The sequence below is a fragment of the Elephas maximus genome, chromosome 1, assembly GCF_024166365.1.
Source record: "Elephas maximus indicus isolate mEleMax1 chromosome 1, mEleMax1 primary haplotype, whole genome shotgun sequence".
Lineage (NCBI taxonomy): Eukaryota > Metazoa > Chordata > Mammalia > Proboscidea > Elephantidae > Elephas > Elephas maximus.
Genome location: NC_064819.1, coordinates 212,698,705 through 212,723,041, shown reverse-complemented (window position 1 = coordinate 212,723,041; position 24,337 = coordinate 212,698,705). Strand labels below are relative to the sequence as shown.

Below are 24,337 nucleotides of genomic sequence, written 5' to 3'. Positions count from 1 at the left end.
GTCAAAAAACACAAAATAATAAATGCTGGAGAGGCTGTGGAGAGATCGGAACACTTACACACTGCTGGTGGGGGGAGGGGGGAAATATAAAATGACACAACCACTTTGGAAATCAATTTGGTGCTTCCTTACAAAGCTAGAAATAGAAGTACCATACAATCCTGCAATCCCACTCCTTGGGATATATCCTAGAGAAATAAGAGCTCTCATATGAATATGTATATGCCCACCCATGTTCACTGCAGCACTGTTCACAATAGCAAAAAGATGGAAGCAACCAAGGTGCCCATCAATGGATGAATAGATAAATTATGGTATATTCACACAATTGAATACTACACAACGATAAAGAACAATGATGAATCTGAGAAATATAACATGGATGAATCTGGAAGTTATTACGCTGAGTGAAATTAGTCAGTTGCAAAAGGACAAATATTGTATGAAACCACCATTACAAGAACTCAAGAAAAGGTTTAAACACAGAAGAAAACATTCTTTGACAGTTACAAGGTGGAGAAGGAGGGGAAGGGGATTTCACTAACTAGATAGTAGACAAGAATTACCTTGGGTGAAGGGAAGGACAACGTACAATACAGGGGAAGTCAGCACCACTGGAATAAACCAAAATCTAAGAAGTCTCCTGAACATGACCAAACACTTCGAGGGACAGTGTGACAGGAGTGGGAGTCTGGGGACCATGGTTTCGGGGGACATCTGGGTCAACTGACATAGCAAAGTTTATTTAGAAAATGTTTTGCATCTCATTTTGGTGAGTGGTATCTGGGGTCTTAAAAGCTAGCGAGCAGCCATCTAACATGCATCAGTTGGTCCCAACCCACCTGGAGCAAAGAAGAAGGAAGAACACCAAAGACACAAGGAGAATATTAGCCCAAGAGACAAGAGGGGCCACATAAACCAGAAACTCCATCAGCCTGAAACCAGAACAAGACAGTACCTGGCTACCACCAATGACCTCCCTAACAGGCAAAACAGCAGAGAGTCCCTGACAAAGCAAGAGAAAAGTGGGGTGCAGAACTCAAATTCCAGTAAAAAGACCAGACTTGATTGTCTGATTGAGACTGGAGGAATCCCAGAAGACATGGCCCCGGACTCTCTGTTAGCCCAGAACTAAAACCATCCCTGGGGCCAACTCTTCAGACAAAGAATAGACTGGACTATAAGACATAAAATGATACTCGTGAAGAGTATACCTCGTAGTTCAAGTAGATACACAAGACTAGATGGGCAGCTCCTGTCCAGAGGCAAGATGAGAAGGCAGAAGGGGATTACAGCTGGTTGAATGGACATGGGAAATCGAGGGGAGAAAGGAGGAATGCGCTGTCACATTATAGCGATGACACCTAGGGTCACATAACAATGTGTGTATAAATTTTTCTATGAGAAACTAACTTGAGATGCAAACTTTCACCTAAAGCGAAATAAAAAGAAGTAGGTCACCAGGCCTTTTTCTGAGGCACCTCTGGATAGACTTGAACCTCCAACCTTTTGGCTAGCTGCCAAGCACGTTAACCATTAACACCACCCAGGGTTTCCTATCAAGACCTAAAAAAAAAACCCAGGGTTTCCTATCTAGACCTAAAAAAAGACCCAGGTAAGACTAATTCCTCTGCAGCTGCCATATTTACTGTGATGTTAGAACACTACTTGACTAGCTGTTCCTTCCCTTTCTGAAAAATTGCCCCCCAAAGAAAAGTGCAATTATTTCTTACCATGTAGGGAAAAAGCCTCGTAATTCTCTGAAATAATCTGCCTTCTATCCAATTGCTGTGTAGCACTATCTTACCTGAGCTCTTGTATGTTTGATTATAATTCGAACCGGATCCTTCAGATCCTGGAGAGTGATGTTTCCAATACTGCATGCCATCACGTAACTCACTAAGTTGTCTCTTTGGGAACCTACATCCTTTTAAAGAAAACAACAAAAAAAATTACATGTATTTTATGTTGGTGTTCCAAAACGAGCAAAGTGTCAGAAATTTTTGCACTTAAGATCTTCAATTACAGAGGATCCTGTTTATAAGATCAAATTACTGACTTTCCTGAAGGTGCTTTGCTATTTCCCTTATTACAATAAACACATCATGGGAACATTATGAGCCAATATTGTAAGGCAATGTTCATAAAACTTCACTCTTGATTGCTGTGACTGATGTCAGCCGATTAATGTCTAAAACAATGCAGACTCATATAACATAAACTCATAAAAAGCTGAGAAACAATTAGATCATTTCCCTACACAAGAAAGCAGATGAAGTTGTTTTCCTTTAGAGAAGTATGAAGGAAATATGGTGCGAAAAATACAAAGCAATTCATCTTTTTATTCATGCCAATAGCCTGACGTGTTGACTTATACCTAAATATAATTTACTGTATCCAAGTCCTGTCCAGAACTACTACTTTCTTGCTCTGGTTGTATCTGTGCCAGCATCTCCAGATCCCATTTCAGAGATAAGGCTGCCAGGAAATCAAATTAGGGAGTCTGGGCTACAAAATGATTTAGACCAATAAGGCTTCTCTCCAGCTAGTTCATTTCTACTTCTTTTTATCCCTCTGTGTTTCTTTTCAAGCCTCACGAATTTCTCTATCACAGTTTACAAATTCATTCTTTAAAAAGAGGCTTTCATTTTAAAAGGACCCATATTTTGTTTATCTGGTCATCTGCTGATGGACAGATAGGCTGTTTCCATCTTTTGGCTACTGTGCATAGTTCTGCAATGAACACTGAATGTAGTACACACCTACAGTGGAATATCACTCAGCCACAAAGAGAAATGAAGTCCCGATACATGCTACAACATGGAAAAACCTTGAAAATATTATACTGAGTGAAATAAGTCAGTCACAAATATTATACGATTCCACTTGGATGAACTATCTAGACTGGGCAAGTGTATGGAAACTCTGGTGGTGTAGTGGTTAAGAGCCACAGCTGCTGACCAAAAAGGTCAGCAGTTCAAATCCACCAGGTGCTCCTTGGAAACTATGGGGCAGTTCTACTCTGACCTATAGGGTCGCTATGAGTCGGAATCGACTCGATAGCAATGGGTTTGGGCAAGTGTATAGAGACATAGAGTATTCGTGGTTACCAGGGGTGGATAAGACAGAGGCGGAAAGGGGGACTCGCTGATCAAGGAACACAGAGCTTCGGTTAAGGGTGATGAAAAAATCTGGAAAAGGATAACGTAGTGGGGATGGTTCAACAAAAGATGAATGACATTAATGTGACAGAACAGCACATGTAAAAAATGTTGAAATTGTAAATGTTTTGTTACATATATATTTATCACAATTAAAAAACCACTCATATCTTATATACCATATGGGGAGTTCCACGTTGGTTGTTATTGGTAGGTGCCGTCGAGTCGGTTCTGACTCATAGCAACCCTATAGGACAGAGGAGAACTGCCCCATAGGGTTTTCAAGGAGAGGCTGGTGGATCTGAAGTGCCTATCATTTGGCTAGAGCCAAGTTCTTAAACATAGGACTCTTAAAAATTTTTTATTCTGCCATAAATTTAACTTTTACTTACTTTAAAAACTAACCTTATGCTTCCTAACAACTTTGATGAGGAGATACCAAAGAAGAAGGAAAAAATGTCATGGATAAGATAAAGCGAAAACTTAAACAATAACAGATTCTTAAGCAACTCTTAAGAGTTGTCTCGAACCCCTCCCAGCCTGCAGGGCTCAAACTCTTCTCTGAATCGGTCCCCCTCTTTGTAACATTCACATTTTGTGACACCTACTACATTTTTTGTAATTTCTTAAAGGTAGCATTGTTTTAAGCCTCAAATAAAAATAATTTTAACAAATAAGGTTTTATGTGTTCACAGCTAAAAAAATCCCTCAGGGCAAAAACAATATTGTACACTTTCAATCTACTCAAAACTTTCATATGGCTTGTCCCCTAAAACATAATTGCTGATACATTTTAAAATTTTGGAATTAATTACTGTAAATGATTCCATGGTATTTCCTTTGGGACCTGTAACCTATATGTCACCATCCCTCTACACATGTCATACAGGGCAAATCTACTGGCCTTGAGATTTGCTATTTTCTCTTACTTAGGTCACACCGTTTGATATGCACCATTATCTTCAATTACTAGGTGGCTTTTATTTTTAAAAAGGGGCTCTGAAACTGCTCTAGATTGAGTTAAGGTTTCAAAGGCAAACAGAGGTCACCCTTGTTTGCTGGCAGTGGATTTTCTAGTATCTAGAAATGATGCCAATAAAAATGATAATATGTGCTCAGCACAATGCCACCCTACTCTGCGGATGTGAGAAGGCAAGAGGTCATTTGAAATACTAATGGGAAAACTGATTAAAGCCAAGAATGCTGCTTATTATGTAAACAGAACTTCCTGCCAAATTACAAAAAAAAAAAAAAAAATCCTTTCCTTTGGTTTACAATTTCTTTAACTCTGAAGGCCTGAAGGGCTGGAGAGCATAAAATATTTAGGAAAAGGAATAATAAATAACTTTTCACTAATTCAATTTCTAATTGTTTCATGTAAGTCTTGCCTAATTGATTTACTAAAAAGAAACTAGAATAAACATATCCTGATAATAAGCATATTATTATCTATAATACCATGTTTAAACAATTACATTAAAAATTTTCATTTTTAATAGTACAGTAAATTAAATTTTCTATAGTTCCTGGAGCCCTGGTGGCACAGTGGTTAAGAGCTTGGCTGCTAACTAAAAGATCGGCAGTTCGAATCCACCAGTTGCTCCTCGGAAACTCTGTAGGGTCGTTAAGAGTCAGAATTGACTGGAGGGCAATTTTTTTTTTTTTGGTGTATACCTCCTGATACGTTTAAAAAAAATCTGCCCTTTTTATTTTTACCTTTGAGCAGAGGACTTTCATTTGCAATGGAAAAATAATGCTTTATTGAACACTTACCTGGAAAAGTCCAGTTTTATTAAAGAAAGTAAACTGTGCCCTTTTAACTAATGCAGAATCTTCTTTACTTAAATTCTCAAGTAAGTTTGGTGGCAAAATTACGGAAGCCAATGGATTCACTTGTCCACTTTCAAAATCCATCTGTGACACACACACACAAATATATTGGTTAAGTAATCACAGTTCAACAACAATGATCATTTTACTCCACCTGCTGAGTGAAGGGAAAGAGCACCTGCAAGTATCGAGTTAGCTAGGACAGCAGCTTCTCTTTACCTCTAAGCAGTCACTCCCTACTCCTTGGGCACTTCCCTACAGGCCGAGCTGTATGTCTGATCTGAGTTTTGCACATGCGGCAAATGAGAAAATGAACTGATTTTATGAGTTGGGATCGAATCGACGGCAATGGGTTTGGTTTTGGTTTTGGAACCAAAAAATCTACAATATGGGAGACCTGGATTTGTTTCCTGGCCAATGTGTCTCATGTGCAGCCAGCGCCCATCTATCAGTGATGGTATCTTGTTGCTACGATGCCGTACAGGTTTCAGTGAAGCTTCCAGACTAAGACAAACTAGGAAGAAAGGCCTGAGGACCTACTTCCTAAAATCAGCCAATGAAAACCCTATGGATCACAAGGGTCTGACCTGCAGCCCATCAGATGGGTGGCACAGCACGGAGCAGGACCGGGCAGTTTTGTTCGGTTGTGCATGAGGTCACCATGAGTGGGGGCCACTCCACAGCACCTAACAACAATCATGACTGATTATCTACAAATCAGTAAATATTTTTAAGTGTAAGGAGTAGATTTATCCTTAATAGAATTTGAGGTTTTCTCAAAACCCTTATTGAAAGATAGATATTAGCTACGAAAAATGGAATTTAGTTTCTTTGACTGCAGAGAATGAGTTGCTCTGCAAGGAAGAAACAGCTGAAGTTATCTGACACTTTTGGGCATCATTTTTCCTGAATCCACAGCTGAGGTCAGAGGGTTTTCCTGTGAATGGGCTTGCAATGAGACTGAGGCTGACTGCGTTTTCACTTGTAGGATGTGAACTATAATTACCCAAAAGAGCCTCTAGTCTAAAGGAGGAAAAAGCTCTTTCTGGTATCCTAATTCCAGATTTTTTATATTTTCGTTTGATTTAGCTCCACAGCTAAAGAAATGTTATGCTCCATATATATGGCCTCCCAGGTCAAGGATGACGTTTCATTCATTTTATTTGCCCTGGTGGATAGCATTGTCTGGCATATGGTAGGAACTCGAAAATTATTTGCTGAAGTGTCTCTTTAACAGGTCAAAGAGGCTCTCTGTTAATGGGGCCCCAGCTTACTTGCCCCACCCTCCTCCATCACTGGTTCTTGAAGTGTCATCCTTCGAACAGCAGTATCAGCAATACCTGGGGACTTTTTAAGAGTGCAAATTTTGGGGACTCAACCAGGACCTACCGAATCAGAAACTCTGGGAATGTATAGTTTAGCAATCTGTTTTAGAAACTCCTACAAACCAAAAAAACCAAACCCACTGACATTGAGTTGATTCCGACTCATAGCAATCCCATAGAGCTTCCAAGACTATAATCTCTATGGAGGCAGATTGCCACATCTTTCTCCTGTGGACCAGCTGTGGTTTCAAACCACTAACCTTCTGGTTAGTAGTCAAGTGCCTTAACCACTATACCACCAGAGCAAGTCCTCCAGATGATTCTAAATCTCAGTTTGAGAACCACTGCCAAAGAGAAAGCATCATGCGTCTTCCCAACTTTGGGTCCTTAATAAAACCCTTCTTCTTGAACAGATCCCCACCCCCTACTCCTAATCCAGGGATCCCTACTCATGCTTTAATACTCAGCTCCAGTTTCACCTCTTGTGAAAGGCAAGCTGACCACCCCTATCACTGAGGTTATAAAGGTATGCCTCTTCTTGCTTCCACAATACCTCATGGCTACTTATATCATTTTTTTTTTCTTCACAAAAATAATAACAGTAGCCATAAAAAGAAAACAAAAATCGTCCCAACTGAGCCAATTAACATCATGATAAATGATGATGATATTGAAGTTGTCAAGGTTTCTGCTCTACTCAGATAAAAAAATCAACGCTCATGAAAGCAGTCAAGAAATCAAATGACACATTGCATTGGGCAAATCTGCTGCAAAAGACCTTTAACATCTTAAAAAGCAAAGATGCCACCTTGATGACTAAGATGCACCTGACCCAAGCCATGGTCTTTTCAATCACCTTACATGCATGTGAAAGCTGGACAATGAAGAAGGAAGACTGAGGAACAACTGATACATTCATACAATGGTGTTGCTGAAGAATACTGACTATACCATGGACTGCCAGGAGAACATACAAATCAGTCTCAGAAGAAGTACAGCCAGAATATTCCTTAGAAGTGAAGATGGTGAGACTCTCACTTAGTTTGGCCATGTGACCAGGATGGACTAATCCCTTGAGAAGGTCATCATGCTTGGTAAAGCAGGGGGGCAGCAAAAAAGAGGGAGACCCTCAATGAGATGGGTTGACACAGTTGCTGCAACAATAGGCTTCAACATTAACAATGATTGTGAGGATGGTGCAGGACTGGGCAGTGTTTCGTTCCGTGTATATAAGGTCCTGTGAGTTGAAGCCAACTAGAAGACACCTAACAACAACTGCTATTACTAACCTTAGCCAAAGTTCAGACCTATCTGCCACCCCCTGGACCAAGGCCTACTTCAGTTAGCAACTAGTAGGTGAACAGCAAGTTTTTATCTGTCTACTTAATTAATTAATTAAAGAAACCACTGGCTCATTACCTGGAAATATGATTCATTATTGCTTGGAAGACCAATGCTAAAATTTGAAACTATGTTTGTTCCTGGGGGCAGGGATGATACTCCAAGAGCCAAATTCCGAGTTGTAATATTCACACGTGATGTGCTAGTTAGGTCTATCTTGAACGCCAATTCATCAATTGTTTTTAAAGCTCTAAAGAAATGACAAATAACAACACCACTGTTAATTTGACACTGCACACACATGGTTTGCTGTGAGGCGCAATACAGATTAAAAAAAATCACCTATAAATTTTCCGGTCTTAACACGAATAGCCACAAAATTACCCCAGACCAAAACAGTATTAGTTCAAACAGACTCATACGGGTAGATCTATCCTCATGAGAAATATCTGCTTTTAGGAAAATCAACAATTAAATCATCCTGAACAAACAGTATGTTTTTCACCTTTGTCTTTCCTTCTTCATATGAAAAATACTTTCCCTACATCCTAATTTTGTTGGGAGAATCAAAGGAAATGTGGCAAAAGCGTGTTTTTGAACTGCAAGACACTAAAAATGTTTGAGGGTACATTGGAGAACACATTTTAACAAATGTACATTTTTCACTAAGATAATTTGGTTGAAAGGAAGGAAATAGGAAAAATTAAACATCTTGGTATTAATACATTAAATGAAGTAACTAGGTACAAATTGAATTGTAGAAATACAGGTACATTTGGACCTTGCCCTAGGAGTTTCCATTTCAGAAGTACAACGATCACATAGCTGTGGCAGTTCTGTGGCATGGCTAACGCACTTATAGTGACCAAGTTACGCATGCCAGAAGCCAGGCCTGTTGCCATCGAGTCAATTCCGACTCATAGCACAAGGGAAGTGAACTGAATGTTTGCTGAGTGTCTCCTTTGCGAGCAAAAAGAAGTATCAGAAATTAATCTTTATGATAGTTTGTTCATCTTTTCAATTACTCTGGTTTTTCAAACTTTCAGACTTTTTCCAACAAAAAAATGAAAAAAAAAAAAACTGTGCTTTTTGGGGGCTCTTTATATGTCTTGCCTGGTGACAATTTTAATCATTCTGTAAATTATACTTTAAAAAAAAAAGGACTTTCATTGATGATGTTCTCTTTGTGAATGATACTGGAAAGTATCTAGATATTTTACTTAAGAAATTTGGGCACCAATCCTTCAGATATGTGAGAAATTATATAATACTATATTTCTCCAGAAACCCTGGTAGCGCTGTTAACCAAAGGGTCAGCAGTTTGAATCTACCAGCCTTTCCTCGGAAACCCTATGGGGCAGTTCTATTCTGTCCTATGGGGTTGCTATGAGTGGGAATCGACTCAATGGCAAAAGGTTAATGGGTTATATTTCTCCAATAAATTTCAATCTCCAAAAAAAAGGAAAAAGAAAATACTTACTCAGAAGAAGACTCAAGCAAATCACTGTCTGAACTGGTTAAGATATTAGAAAATATAGTCATTAAAGTTGAGCCAAGTGTTATATCAATGTTTTCTTCATTATTCACAATTCTTTTCACATACTCTACAATGCTGGTAATGTTGGCTGAGGTTAAGTTCTGTCCTTCACCAGTCAAATTTAAAATTGTATTGACATTATTTAGGTCATCTAGAAAAAGCAGAAGAAACAACATATGAAGCTTTATCTGTGGGTTTCGAGCATTTACAGGAATCTACAACACAGTGCAATATTTCACTTCAGAGTTGAAGCCAGAAAGTGGGTTTCCTGTGTGTACTCCCTTATCATATCTTCACATGGCAAGACTATTTCTTTACAGCGGCGAACAGAGGCTAACGTCTCTCTTTAGTGACATACATATCATGCTTTTAAACATCTTAAGCAAATAAGTTGGAAGAACCAATATTAACACATTGTTCTAAGAGAATGTCCCTTGCATCACCGAACAAGCATACATTTGCTGTTCAGAAATAATGCAAAACTACAAAACGCTGATACAAATACAAACTTATATATTATTTTTAATCTCCTCTAGAATTTCCCGTTTTGAAATTGCCCTTCAGGATGTTGAGGTGTTACTAGTTAAATATAATGAGGGAAAAAAAAAAGTGTCTTCAACCTTAAGTGCAGCAATCATTTGCCTAACTTTTCCTATTAAAATAATGTCACACAGAAGGAAACATGTTTGAAGAGGATGGAAACCACGAAGCATGAGGTCACTTCATTTTGTCTTTGAGAACTGAAGGAAAATTCCTCACTTACTTGAACAATTGGAGACATCAGGAACCCCCCAGTAGGCTAAAGATGCATTGGTAAGATTGCGGTGACTATGAAATAAGAAAGTATATTTCAAATATTTGACACAAATGACATAATAATTGACAAAATTAGTTAATAAGTTTTAGAATTTACCTTGATATCTGGGAAACTTCCATTTGAAAATGAAATTGTAATGCATTGAAATAAAACTCATGCTAAAAATTCTTATTGGAAAAAATCATTCGCATGCATCATAGAACCAAAACGCCAAAAAAGCCCAAAAACGCTAGCATCCTAAATACTGTATCCTACCTAGGATACATGACATTACCAAGGTTAAACAAAGGCACATCTGGTAACAGGGGTCAAGCACTGTTTCACAAACTTTCCAGGTATAATCTGATTTTAATCATTACATAACTCTGTAAAATAGATTATAATTCACATTTTATAGATAAGAAAATAGATTTAGATAGGCTAACGAATTTTCTAAGGCCTCACAGTCAGGAAGAGCCATGTCTGTAAGTCTCTAAGACCCCTTCTTTCCTCCCTAAAACCAAACCAAACCCACTGCTGTCAAGTCGATTCCTATAGGGTCACTATGAGTCTTTCCTCCCTACCAAGTGTCAAACAAACCAATAGGTGCAAAGTACTTACACTTGGGCAGTTTCTGAATTTCCCCCAAGAAAACTCTAATTAGAGGTAGGGGGAGGGTGGAGAACTAGGTATGGCCTGCTATTTGATGAATCTTCTCCAATAGTTCTGGCTCTGAGTTTTTTGTTAAACATTTAGGGAACATATGCCCAGTCTCCATCAGAAGACTGCCCCCAATTGGATCTGATCTCTATTCACTCTTTGCCACTTCTTTCCCCTTCAACAATAATTGCCCCAAACGGTTAAAAGGTCCTGGAATTTCAGGTGCAGGTACCAAGGCTATGAGCTGATTCATCTCTAAACACTTTGCCTTGCTGTGGAGCCACTCTCTGGTTTCCAAATTCTTGATCCTTTGACTGGAGAAAGTTAAACTAGCATGTTGCTGGGAAAAAAACACAGCTTTTCTTAGTAATCTATCTACCTCATCTTTATCCCTCATGGAGTATATAACTAAAGCATACACAGAGAGATTCCTGCCCTTTTCCCCAATCAATATGATGCATGGGAACTACTGTGCGGTACATGTGATAAGGACTGAGCTGTGTCCCCCAGAAAAATACGTTGAAGTTGTAACCCCTGAACTGAATGTAACCTTATTTGAGGAAAGAGTTTCTTTGCGAATGTTATTGGTTAAATTAATGAAGTCATGCCAGAGTTGGGTGGGTCCTAATCCTAATCCCTTCTGAGTGACATTTTATAAAAGAGAAGGACAGACACAGAAACAGAGTCACACACAGGGGGAAGACACCATGTGAGGATTCCTCTACAAGTCAAGGATCATTAAGAAACACCAGGATTACCAGAAACTAGGAGAGCAGCAGAAACCCTGGTGGTGTAGTGGTTAAGAGCTATGCTGCTAACTAAAAGATCAGCAGTTTAAGTCTACCAGGTGGTCCTTGGAAACTCTATGGGGCAGTTCTACTCTGTCCTATAGGGTCACTATGAATTGGAATCAACTTGACAGCAATGTTTTTTTTGTTTTTTTTTTTTTTAGGAGAGCAGCATGGAATAGTTCCTCTCTCAAAGCCCCCAGAAGGAATCAACATGGCTGAGACCCTGATTTGGACTTTCAGCTTCCAGAACTGTGAGAAAATAAATTTCTGATCTTTAAAGCCACCCACTTACTGGTATTTTGTTATGGCAGCCCCAGGAAATTAAGACAACATATAATATTGGGAAGGTAGATAACATGGAGCTTTTTTTTTGGCAAGAGTCAATGAAATTCTTACCATGTCCGTGAAGCATAAAAACCAGGTTTTCCATTACAGGGTAGAATATATTCAGAAGGTCGGGTGGTGGGCCATAGATAGCCTTTGGGGTCCTCATCGGCAGGACATATATCTATGTGAACATAAGAAACAATACAAGATATACTGACCTATTTTTTTTACATTACTGGTGGCATGATGAGACCAAAATGAAAACACTGGTGATTAAGTTTTTTTTTTCCTCATACAATAAAAAATACTAGTTTTTAGATGTTCAGAATTTACGAAAATTTAGAAATTGGGAAAATAAAATATTAAACACATTCCAGATACAAAAATAATTATATCTTGCAAAACCATCAAACAAAAAAAAAACACATTTATGCAGATACAAGCTAAACATATATTTTCATTTGAATGTAAATCATCAGTAGGTAAAATTAATGAGATACGGTTTTATTCAAAATACATATAACACTACACAAAACAAAAACAATCCTGAAAAACTCAAAATGTAATCTAGTCATTTTCAAACAAGAAAGCCTATAAAATAGTGCATCAATAGTGTTTTCATTGAGTTACGGGCATATTTTACGGAAAAATTTCCAGCTATTCCAAAAACCTCTTCTGCCCAGATGTTTGGCAGTGGAATGGCAAAAAGATACCTGTGGACCAACTCCAAATGTCATACCCACACACTATCCTCAATCATTCCACCTCTTTTGTGAAAACTTTCTAGATATATCATAATTTTTTGTTGTTCTTCTTCTTGTGGTTTCAATTAAGCCTGAAAATATAGTCACACAAAATACATATTATAATAAAATTAGTCACTTACCCAGTTGCCTCACATTCACTGTATATAGCCTCAAGCCCTCATCCAGGGACTCGTTATTTCTTAAGAGCTTCTGCTGAATGGTTTTTCCTTCTAAGCTGACATTGTTGGTAGCATTGTAAACTAGAAGGGCCCAAATCACCACCCTAAAAAAATATTTCAGGTAGAAATTGTTTTTGGTGTTGTTGACTGGTTGGGTATTTTGGCGAGAAAACAAAACACTTGGATGTGGTAGTGAGAGTAATCACCGTTATGTGCTGAGACTGAAGAGATATGCCAAGGCACACATAGATTCTCTCTGTTGCTGCATAAATTATGTTAAAACTTTTTCAAAATGAATATATATTGTAGGAGATTGCATGTAGAATTCTGTTTCCATCAGTTATTTCTTTCCAGCTACAGTGTGCATACCCTTCACCCTCCCAACTCCAACACTAAGCTTATGCTGGAACTTTATTTATTCTCAATGTCTGGCCACATGAGAAAATCCAAGATAATCACCATGCCTTTTTACTTATCTAGCAGAAAACAGCATACTGTTTAATTGATTTAGCAGATGTTTATAAATTATCATTATTTGCTACAGAACTTTCTCAACTTTACTTCTTATTTATGAGATGGTCTTAAATGTTTGAGGTAGAGAGCTAGGTCTACCTGGATAAGAAAGGGAGCATTACTTTTGAGTTGAAAAAACAACAATGGCATTTTATTGACTCTGGAGAACCTGGATTTCCACATGTAAGGTTATAATACCGAATATGCTCATATTAATTAATAATTCAACACAAGTCAAACACCTAAACAACTAGTATGAACTAGGCAATGGGCTAGAAGTAGAGACACAAAGATTAGAGAATTCACTGGGACATCAAACAGCACTAATGTGATAAAGAGTCGCTAAGAGACTCAGAAAGAGCAGAACTAAAAATCAAGCAAGTGCAGGCTTTCTTTACGTCTTATCTTCTTGTCATAAGAGGCTCTGGGAAACAGTGACAAAATCTTCAAATACACTGTGTAATGCTCAATTTATGTATGTGAGCAAATTAACATGAGACAGTCAGAGCAATGATGGAGATTAAAGGGCTTTTAACGATAACTGAAACTGTAAAATTATTTTAAATCAACCTAAAGGCCCAATTTTCCTGAAATTTAATTTCTGATCCAATACAATAAATTTTTACTCAATTATGATGCAGCTGAAAAAACACATGTATATCTTATTCATCTTTTGGCATGGAAATGTATAATAATAACAGGAAAAATAGGAACAAAAAGATATCTATATCCATTTCTATCTATCTGTCTGTCTATCTGTCTATCTGCTAGAGCATTACGCTAACACACATAGGGTAGTCATGCATTGTAATAAACCCAATGGCAATTGGTTTCAATCTATATTACAAAAAAAAAAAAAAAAAAAATTCTTCATACCCCCAAATGATAGCACTACACTGTTGAAAAACATCTCAGGAGTGGCCTCGTTAAGTTTCTTGCCTACATTTTTCTGGGACTAGTGATACTGAAATTCATCAAAGGAAATGTAGAAGCACAGATTAGTCTAGGTGGATAGGGCTAAAACTGGTGAAAGAGTGAAATTCATATCACTCCATTTCTGCTCAGAAATATTTTAAGTAATATTTTATAGCATATATTCATAAAAAGGTGATGCTTGCTTGTGGTTAATTCTACACCGTTTATGATAAAAAAAGTTTTTTTTCAGAAAAATTCAAATTTCAATGGATCATTTTTTAAATTATTTGTGAAGAGGGTTTTTGTTTACAAATGTGTAACAATTTTTTTTATGATTGTGACACATGATTTTCCATCTCCTTTAAGCACTTATAAGTACTTTGTAAGGTAAGAAGTTACAAGTGAAGTACTCAGAATATACTCTGTGATTGTGTGATTGGTCAGCATATTCCTGAAGAAGGTTATACAGTATCTGTCCTTGCAGGATTTTTAAAAAGAAAATATCTCTCTGGGAAGCAAAGGGATATATCCTAAAGGCCCTGTCAAAATTTTGGCTCTATAATTTGTAGTAGCATGATTTTGTGTTCCAGTGTGATCACAGCTATAGCCAATAGAAGAAATCAAAACTAGTCAACTCTGACGTAAAATTAAATGACATTATATTGTCAGGTACAGGTGAAATTTATTTCCTTATATGTCAAGGCTCTGGGTTTGCAACAAAACTTTCATCTTCTTCATTTACTGAGGGGAAATGAATAATATGATATAAGATACCATCAAGACACATGCCAAAATCAAACAGCGATAGCATTGTTTCTGAAATAGCTGTGGAATGATCAATGGAGAGGCAGTGGCGTGTTTTCCTTTAGAAAAGTCTGTGAGTATCAATTAACAATGAAATAGTGAGAGGACTAAAATATCTGTGGTGCTAAAAAAAAAGACAAAAAGTGAAATATTTGCTATTCAAGGTTAGATGAAATTAAAGAATAGCTCTATTTTGTTCCCCTATATATCTATGTTAATCTCAAGGACAGGGTGCTCTATTATTCTCATAATTCACTCTGGAAAGTTATTTATCTCTAAAATGATCTACTGCTTGCTGTTCGTATGTAACCCATGTTTCAGGATGAGATAAACATAGACGTGATTATAATGGTGAACTGTGGTACCTTACTAATTTCGTAAATGCCCTACCAAAAAGTATTCTTTGATGACATTGTTGTTTGAAGATAAGCTTTGCCACCCCAGTTACTGAGAGCTTACAACTGGGACTGTCACCTGCTACTTCTCTTGCATACTGAGAACACAATTAGCATAACGAATTGTGGATAGTATCGACTATCCAAACTCAGCAATTGAAGAATAGCCATGTATTTTCACTAGTCTTATCTGTGTGTGTGTATGTGTGTGTGTGTGCTTTCCCCTCTCTCATCCTGAAAATTGAAACTATTTTATGGTTCTACAAAGTCAAGTTCTATCTGTTGTTACCATCAAACACTCTATTTGAACAAACCAATCTCTGTGGCTTCGGTTTCCTGCCTGTCTGGACGATAGAGTATGATAACATAATCTGAAGCCATGGTCTGTGTTCAGTGATACAATCCAATTGAAAAGGAAAAGTGTAGAAAAAGGAGGTGTGAGTAAAACTGGTGAATGGTGGTTTTGAGAAAAACAGTGAGAGACTCTAAAGACTCATCAATGAGTACAAGAGAATAGAAAAAAAAAAAAAGAGGGGGGAAAAGGCTGCAAGAATATTAAAACAGCATCGAGAGTTCACACCAAAGGAAAACCAAATGTGTGGATTTTCCCATATACATTGTCTTAGTTCATTCTCCCTATAGCTTTCTGTGAAATGACCCATTGGGTTCGACAGATTAGGAAAACTGAGGTTCTATGAATTTAAATGTCTTTCAGGCAAGAGCTTCTGCATTGGTGATATATACTATTGATGGCTGATCTTAAGACTATAAGGTAGTAGAACCACAGTAAATAAACTAAAAAGGCAAGCCTGACTTCCTGAAGCTGGTGCATCATTTGGCAAGACCCAAAAACTAGGGCTGCCTCAATTGCCAGACAAAATGTGACAGGTGCTCGGCTGGAGCCATTATTCAAGGCCAAGTATGATGCAGCAGTAAGGTTAGAAAAAAAAAAAAAAAAAGGTTAGAGAAGACATTATTTGGCTAAACAAAAAACCAAACCAAACCCACTGCCGTCGAGTTGATTCCGACTCATAGCGACCCTATAGAACAGAGTAGAACTGCCCCATAGAGTTTCCAAGGAGCGCCTGGCAGATTTGAACTGCTGACCCTTTGGTTAGCAGCCATAGCACTTAACCACTACACCACCAAGGTTTCATTATTTGGCTAGAAAGGTAAAAAATCCAGTTACCACCAGAGAATACATAAATGGCATATGCTCTCCAGACCATAAAGGAAAAGGAGCAATGTCAGAAAATAAGAACAATTTTCTCTAATCTGATATCTCAATCCAGTCTGTTGACTTTATACAAAAATGACAAGTTTCAATATAACTTTAAAAACATTTCTTTTCTGATGCTGAATAAACCTAAAACCTACTGCCGTCGGATGCTGAATAGAAACAGGAAAAAAGAAAAACCCTGGTAAACACTTACATGAAATTTTATTTTTATCTTTAATACCAAGAATAAATCACCAGAAAAGAAGCACAATCCATCATCATGATTATATATAACTAACATCAATTTAGTCCATTGAAACTCAGCAAAACTTACAAGAACTTTTGCTTTTAAACTGATTTTTCTTTTCCTTTATTCTATAGAGATGCAATGTACTACATGAACACAACTAAATTTATTCCATTTGGGAGTTTAGGACCCCCCCACCCCCAAACACACACGACAGCACTTTGAACAGTTGGCTCTTATACAACTGGTAATATATAATGGACACCCTGGTGGCGTAGTGGTTAAGTGCTGTGGCTGCTAACCAAAGGGTCGGCAGTTCAAATCCTCCAGGCGCTCCTTGGAAACTCTATGGGGCAGTTCTACTCTGTCCTATAGGGTCACCATAAGTCGGAATCGACTTGACGGCACTGGGTTGGGTAAAAAAGGGTTGGGTATATCCTTTAAATTACCTGCCTAAGTCATGATCCTGATATAAATTTAAAAATGGAGACCTCAGAGAATTAGCTGATAGCTTTGAAGGGTAAAGATATTTTGGCACTTATTACCAATATTATTAGATGCACAGAAGCCTTTCAATTAAAAGAAAATGATAAATTATCTGTTTTTACTTTGAAGGTCTCCCTGAAATTTCAAATGAGGTAATGGGTTGTAATAAATAAATTGGAAGGACTAAAAATAACAATAGACATTGCAAATGTTAACTTGTCAGTTATTTTCCATCAGATGTACATTTCCACACCCACTCTGTTATAGTAGGGTTTTAATTCACACACACAGACACACACAAATGTTCATTAGTGCTAAGGAATGCCTTGAGTGTGGTACATCATTCAATTTTGCTGTCCTAAATCATCGTTTTTACTTCTCTACCAGATAGTCAAAACACAGACAGGAGTAAGAATGTTACCCTTTCTGTAAGACTTTGTCACTATTACCTTGAATCATCCTCAATGCTTCTCCTGACTTTAATCTTGTCCTCTCCAGTGCTCAGGTGAAGACTGAAAAACACAGATCCATATACTCATTACCATTCTCATGCGCCAGCCACATCACCAACAACAAAACTTGGGGAAGCAAAAGAGAGTAGCAGAATGGACATTCCAAGCCAGCGTTTCCAAATGTGTTCTGAGATTCTAGTTCTTTCACAAGCCTGAGACAAAATGGCTCCATGGTCATACATAACAGGGCAAATCTGTGTTCTGTTCTCTCTTGAAGATTCACAATGTATATTAGTATATTCAAGAATCTGAGAAGTCCTCATAGAAAGAAATCTGTTTCATTTTGTTTAATAATGTGTTACTGAGCTTACCCGGCCATGGAACCCCTTTTTCTGTGTTAAGAGTTGTCATATCTCTTGGGTCCATTGAATACAAATATAGAGTTCATGAAATACACTATGAAAAACTTTAATTTTAAAACTGTATAAACAATGTACAGATGAGGATATGGGAATGATACTACTGGCTGGAGATTTAGCAGAGGATTTAAATTTAGAAGGGTTTAAATTTAGACAGAGTTTGAAAAGCTAGGTTGTGATCAGACTGCAAATGTCTTATATTGAGAACAGCTGGCTCTAAACTGGGGTACGTGCAACCCAGGGGGGCTCTAGATGATCCACTGGGGTATGAGAAGAAACTAACATTACTTCTATTTATATTTAATTGTTCTTTAAATTTTTGATATATTATAATACATAATATATATCAGTTCAGTAATATACACACAATTTATTTAAAAATACAAATACATTTTTGGGAGGACATGCTAAATTTTTTTTAAATGCGAGGGATGTACGATCAAATCTTTTAAAAGTCATTACTACAGCACTGGCTGTGGAGCCCTGGTGGCAGAGTGGTTAAGCATTAAGGCTGCAAACCAAAATGGTCAGCAATTCAATCCACCAGCTTGCTCCTTGGAAACCCTATGGGGGGCCGTTGTACTCCATTCTATAGGGTCACTGTGTGTCAGCATGGCCTCCATGGCAACTTTTTTTTAACTACAGCCTTGAGGCTTCCTGTGCATATAGAGTTGTTTTAGAAAGATTATGAATATGGTCCATGTGTGTATGCATCTAGAATTGTGTGTATGTGTGTGGGGGTACAGCCAGAGAGAGAGGGAGAGAAAGAACTGAGTTAGACACAACTTTTTAAATATCTTAAATAATTTACTCTGTCATTTACCTTATATTAACCACATAAACGGTGTAGTTCCAATTCTGGAAGGTTGAATTGAGCTGAAAAACACAATGGGAAAGGGTGCGTTTTCAGAATTTCTTTTTTTATCTGAGTCAAGTTTCTTCCCTCCCAAAAGATAAGCTGTTATTGGAATAAGACCCTGGGAAAATCCTGGAGACCTAGAGGAGTCAAAGGTAAAGATAACAGTTACTGGATCATTGTATGCCAGGAACTTTGCAAATGTTATTTCTTTCAATCCTCACAACACTCAGTGAGATACGAATGATTTCTCCCATCTTATAGATGAAGAAACTGAGTTTCACAGAGATGAAATAGCCACCCAATTAAGAAGTAGCAGATCCCAGACTGAACCTGTCAGTCTAGAAACCCTATACTTCTGTACGTCATGGTATCATGAATCTATTGTGACTTTTATATTATCTACAAAACTGAGAACTGAGTTCTAACAGTACGCCGGGAAGATCGGCACAGTAAACACCTCTTATATTCTTCATTTAACAAACACTGAGATGCAATAAAATATGTTTTCTGGTAATTACCATCGCATAAAAATACCTGTAGTAAGAAAACTAGAAATTAAAAATAAACTATTAAACAAGCAAAAATAAGTTCAACATTATTAAGAATTATATTCATTATTATGTGATTACTTAACAGCCTTTATGGGCCTCAGGAGCAGACCTCTGTAAAGAGGCAACGGATTCCTTTCAACAGGAATAACAAGCTTCTATGACTCAGTGGCACTAGGTGTTTGTTTTTACACTGCATTAACCAAAACCATCACAAACAGGATTTCTTTACTGACTCAAAATGCTCCTGTTTATATATCATATCCAGAGTTCTTTACATCTTGTTTCAAACACACATTTTGACTTCATTGCAAGTCCTTCTGATACTGAATGTCAATTTTACAAAACGCTGGCAAAAGCACTGAATTATTTTTTTAATTGTAAATTGTAATAGTATGAATCAAGAACACCACTTGTATTTTCTGTATTATCAATAGTCTGCTTTGATATTTTGCATCTTAAATGAAAAGGGTCCAGTGAAATTTAGCTTCAGACGAGAATGATTCTGTATTTAAAACCATGCAATATAAAAAAATATAAATGCAAAATTATACCTTGTCTAAAGTATCAGGCCCTTCAACAAATGCTAACTTTCAGGATTAATAATATTATCATCACTGGGTTTAGAATTTAAACATTCTAAAACATTTAAATTAGTGACTAAAGTTTCACTCCCCAAAAAAGCCAACAGCAGCATTTCTTTGACTTCTATTTGTGAATTTTATTCTCCCTCCTCCAATTTTACAATGGAGTTTCTATTTTACATACTATTGTTTCCTGTAGTCAACTTGTTATAAAGGGTGTTGTCTTTAAAAATAAGGCTATATTTCTCCCTCATTTATTCCTCAAATATATAAAAACCCAAAAACCCATTGCCGTTGAGTCGATTCCGACTCATAGCAACCCTGAAGAACACAGCAGAACTGCCCCATAGAGATTCCAGGGAGAGCCTGGTGGATTCAAATTGCCAACCTTTTGGTTAGCAGACACAGCTCTTAACCACTATGCTACCAGGGTTATAAGAAAGAAAATTACTTCACCATAACTTCTGAATGTATGGTTGAACTTTCTTTTGCTACTGAGGAAAACTTTATCAGCTATCTACTGTCTGAGATAATCATTTTTCTTACTTCAGAACAAATACTCTAGTAGCTTCATTCACACAAAAACAAATAGTCACACTAGATAATCTTACATAGAAAAAGCAGTGCAAAATCCCCACTGTATGCTGTGGGTAGAAAAAGAATTAAGAGAACAATAGAAACCAGTGGAATAATAAAATTTTGTTATTGGTATGGAGAAGAATATAGAAGGGAGAAAAAAAAAAATCCCAAGATTGTGTTTCCAAAGGAAAGAAGGAAATTTTTTGTTTGTTTGTTTGTTTGTTTTTTAATTGGAAATTACCAAAATTTTCATCAATAGAAATTGGTTAAATAAATTACAACCTAAATGTTCATCAACAGAAGGCTGGTTAAATAATTTACTGTATAGCCACATAATGGAATAATACATACCGGTTTAAAAAAAAAAAAATGTTGAGTTCTGCCTGGTACTGTAATGGTTGAAATATGATATTATGCATTTATCAAAACTCACAGAACTGTACAACAAAGAGTAAACCTTAATGAAAACTAGGGACTTTGGTTCATAACCATGTATCAATATTGGTTCCTCAATTATAACGAAAGTATCACAGGAATGCAAGACGTTAAAAATAAGGGAAATGGTGCAGCAGAATACAGAGGATGTATGGGAACTTTGTACTTCCCATACAATTTTTCTGTAAACCCAAAACCACTCTGAAATAGTGTATTAAAAAAAGGTGAAGAAGTTCTCTGTGTATTAATATTGAAAGTCTGGTAATAAAAAAAATATGATGTAGAACGATGTGTAAACTATGTTACCTTTACTATACAAAAGGAGGAAAAACCCCCCAATCTAGAGTCTTATTTGCTTTTATATGCAAAAAGAAACTCTGGAAAAACCCAAGATAAACAGTGATTTCTAAGCAAAAGGGTTCCAGGCAGCTCAGCAACAAGGATCAAAGGGAGACCTGTATGATATATCTTTTTAGGCTTTTTTCCATTTTTGAACCAAACATCCAAAAAATTAAATAAAAAAAACAGTGTTGAAAACGTATGGATATAAATAAAGATTTAAAGATACCTATTAAAATTCATTTAAATTCGTGTGGTACTTTTACTTATGATAGTCTGTTAGATTCCATTTTTGATCCTTCATTCAAATGTACCTCTCTTATGCATATGCAATGCACCTCACTTATTATATATCTATTCACATATTTTAGAGCCCTGATGGCACAGTGGTTGAGCATTCGGCTGCTAACCAAAAAGGTCAGTAGTTCGAATCCACCAGGTGCTCCTTGGAAAACCTATGGGGCAGTTCTACTCTGTTCTATAAGGTCACTACGAGTCAGTATCTACTCAATGGCAACTTTTTTTTTTTTTGGTTATTCACATATTTATAATAAACAGTACCAGTGTTTCAGTATGATCTGTGGATTCACGTGTTTCAACTCTGTGTTACTGCTGATTTCCAGAGGTTAAATATTTAAAACAAAACAAAGAAATTTTAGAAGTTCGCTTACCCATTCTGCCACCTTGCTCTGTACTTTTACCTCAGGGTGACGAAGGATGTTTTGAATCACTATGGAAATTCTATAGACAATTCCATCTGTCCATTAGAAATAGGATTTGATCCGTTAATTACATTTTTAGAGTCATATAATTATCATACAATTTAAATTTACAATGACATATTTCATACAATCTATAGAAACACCCTACTCCTAGGTATACAAAATTTTGAGATATTTTTATTTTATGCTCAGTGACCTTTGCAACTTCTTAGGAAGAGTATAAATTAGTTTATTCTTATAGGTAATTTATTGCTCCTCAATTATCACCTGTATGTATTTCTTCATATTTTTTACTTCTACAAATTTTACTTTTATAAATTCTATAAATCTGATACCTACTGTCCATAACAGTAGTGATTTTTAATGTACAATTTGATTGCTTGTAACGAGACATTATCTTTTTTTTTTTTTTCTGTACATTATAAATAATGATAGAGTTTGGGATGTTAAAACTTGAATGAAATGATGAGCCAGAGTTAACTTAAAAAAAAAAAGTTAAGAAAAATAGGCATACACATACTTACTGCCCTCAGCCCCTTATTCTTCCTTTAAAAATCCTCTCCCTTTAGCAGGAATACCAGTTCCCAAAAACTCAATATAATCATGGAACACAAAATATTACTAGCAGCTTCTTCAAAGAAAATTCATTATGATGATGATCACATAAAGATTTTTTTATTGCAATCTGACTTAAAATATCTAAGTTTCCTGGCATTTTAATAAGTATTATTGGTATCATTTGTATGACAGCAAATTATTGTTTTGGATTATTTCCTCTCTCCAATTTTTCCCTCTCCAACAAAGCTATTCGGTTGGATATCATCAGATTTTTCACAAAAATATCACCGATGTGGTCATTCATACCAGAGCAGAAGAAAAAATATTTCTGAATAAAATTTTAATGGACTAACTTGCTCTATGAAGAAAATCCTATGTCTGTGTGTGAGAAGGGTTTTGATTTTCTCTTTTTGTGGCAATCCTTAAAGTGCCCTGATTTTTTTTTAAATGAAAATCAAACTCACCAGCCAGGGTTTGCTAAATCTCTCTAGTTGGCATTATGTGAACTTTTGTCAAAGTAGCTGCTGAGAAAAATAACCTTTTAAAATATGATAAGGTATAGGCAGAAGAAAATTATTTTCAATCTCCGTTATTGTCAATCATCTTTCTTCAAGCTTTTGTTTATGGAAGTCTCAGGTAAAATACTCAAATAAAATGTAGATGTATATAATTAAAACAATGTTAGGGAGTGGATTTAATGAAAATTGTGGGGAGATGGCAGAAAAAAATACAAAAGTGTGCCTTTGGCAACTGCCAAATCTACCAAAAAGCAAATTCCAGGCCCACTACAAAAAGAATGTCTTTCCAGTAATGGAATCAGAGTCGCACGCTGAAGAATAGAAAATGCCACTCCAGAATGTAATAATATACCTAAAACTGATACAAGTTCAAGGACAGCTGAGTTTAATTCATGCAGACCAGGTTATTTCACCTTGTGAAACTCTTCAGGTATTTTAATGATCTTCCTTAAAAAAATGTGCTATTCCTTTAAAAAAAAATTTTCCTGAACTAAAAATGACAATTCCTTTAGAAAACCCTTTTACACATAAACCTCATCATAATGAACCATGGACACTGTGGATGACCGACAGGAAACCGAAGTGTGAGAGGTGGAGAGTTATTTCAGGACCCTCTGCGTCTTCTGTGAACATTCACTGATGGTAGTAGAGTAACTGACAAGGTACCACTAGATGGAGACCTAAAGCATGCTTTTGGTATAATAAGAGTATTCCTTCCTTCTCTTAGGAAAATACTGCAAAATAGTAAAAACCAATATGTTGAATCACTTACGCTTCTGAAGCATTCCAAAAATTAAGATACTTTTCTTTAAATTTTAAACATTTCCTGACTCACAATTCATTGCTTTTATAAACGAGAAAGACACTGCCTTCAAGTCAATTCCGACTCACAGTGACCCTGTAAGACAGGACTGCCCCATAGGGTTTCCAAGGCTGTCAATCTTTATGGAAGCAGGCTGTCATATCTTTCTCCCTCAGAGCAGCCGGTGGGTTTGAACCACCGACCTTGCAGTTACCAGTCAAGAGCTTAACCACTGGACCACCAGAGCGCC

At 36.7% G+C, this 24,337-nt stretch overlaps 1 protein-coding gene across 10 annotated transcripts in view; it reads right to left on the bottom strand.

The window, feature by feature from the left end:
- The window catches only part of ADGRG6 (adhesion G protein-coupled receptor G6), a 160,325-nt gene that overhangs the window by 37,857 nt on the left and 98,131 nt on the right, over window positions 1–24,337 (bottom strand). For all 10 annotated transcript variants that reach the window (XM_049902398.1, XM_049902389.1, XM_049902369.1 and 7 more), the window contains 10 exons: window positions 22,159–22,244; window positions 18,967–19,019; window positions 17,722–17,784; window positions 12,655–12,797; window positions 11,838–11,949; window positions 9,958–10,022; window positions 9,138–9,345; window positions 7,736–7,907; window positions 4,935–5,075; window positions 1,808–1,927 (listed from right to left, as the gene is read on the bottom strand). In XM_049902398.1, the coding sequence (XP_049758355.1) occupies window positions 1,808–1,927; window positions 4,935–5,075; window positions 7,736–7,907; window positions 9,138–9,345; window positions 9,958–10,022; window positions 11,838–11,949; window positions 12,655–12,797; window positions 17,722–17,784; window positions 18,967–19,019; window positions 22,159–22,244 (1,163 nt within the window). The remainder of the gene's footprint in view (window positions 1–1,807; window positions 1,928–4,934; window positions 5,076–7,735; window positions 7,908–9,137; window positions 9,346–9,957; window positions 10,023–11,837; window positions 11,950–12,654; window positions 12,798–17,721; window positions 17,785–18,966; window positions 19,020–22,158; window positions 22,245–24,337) is intronic.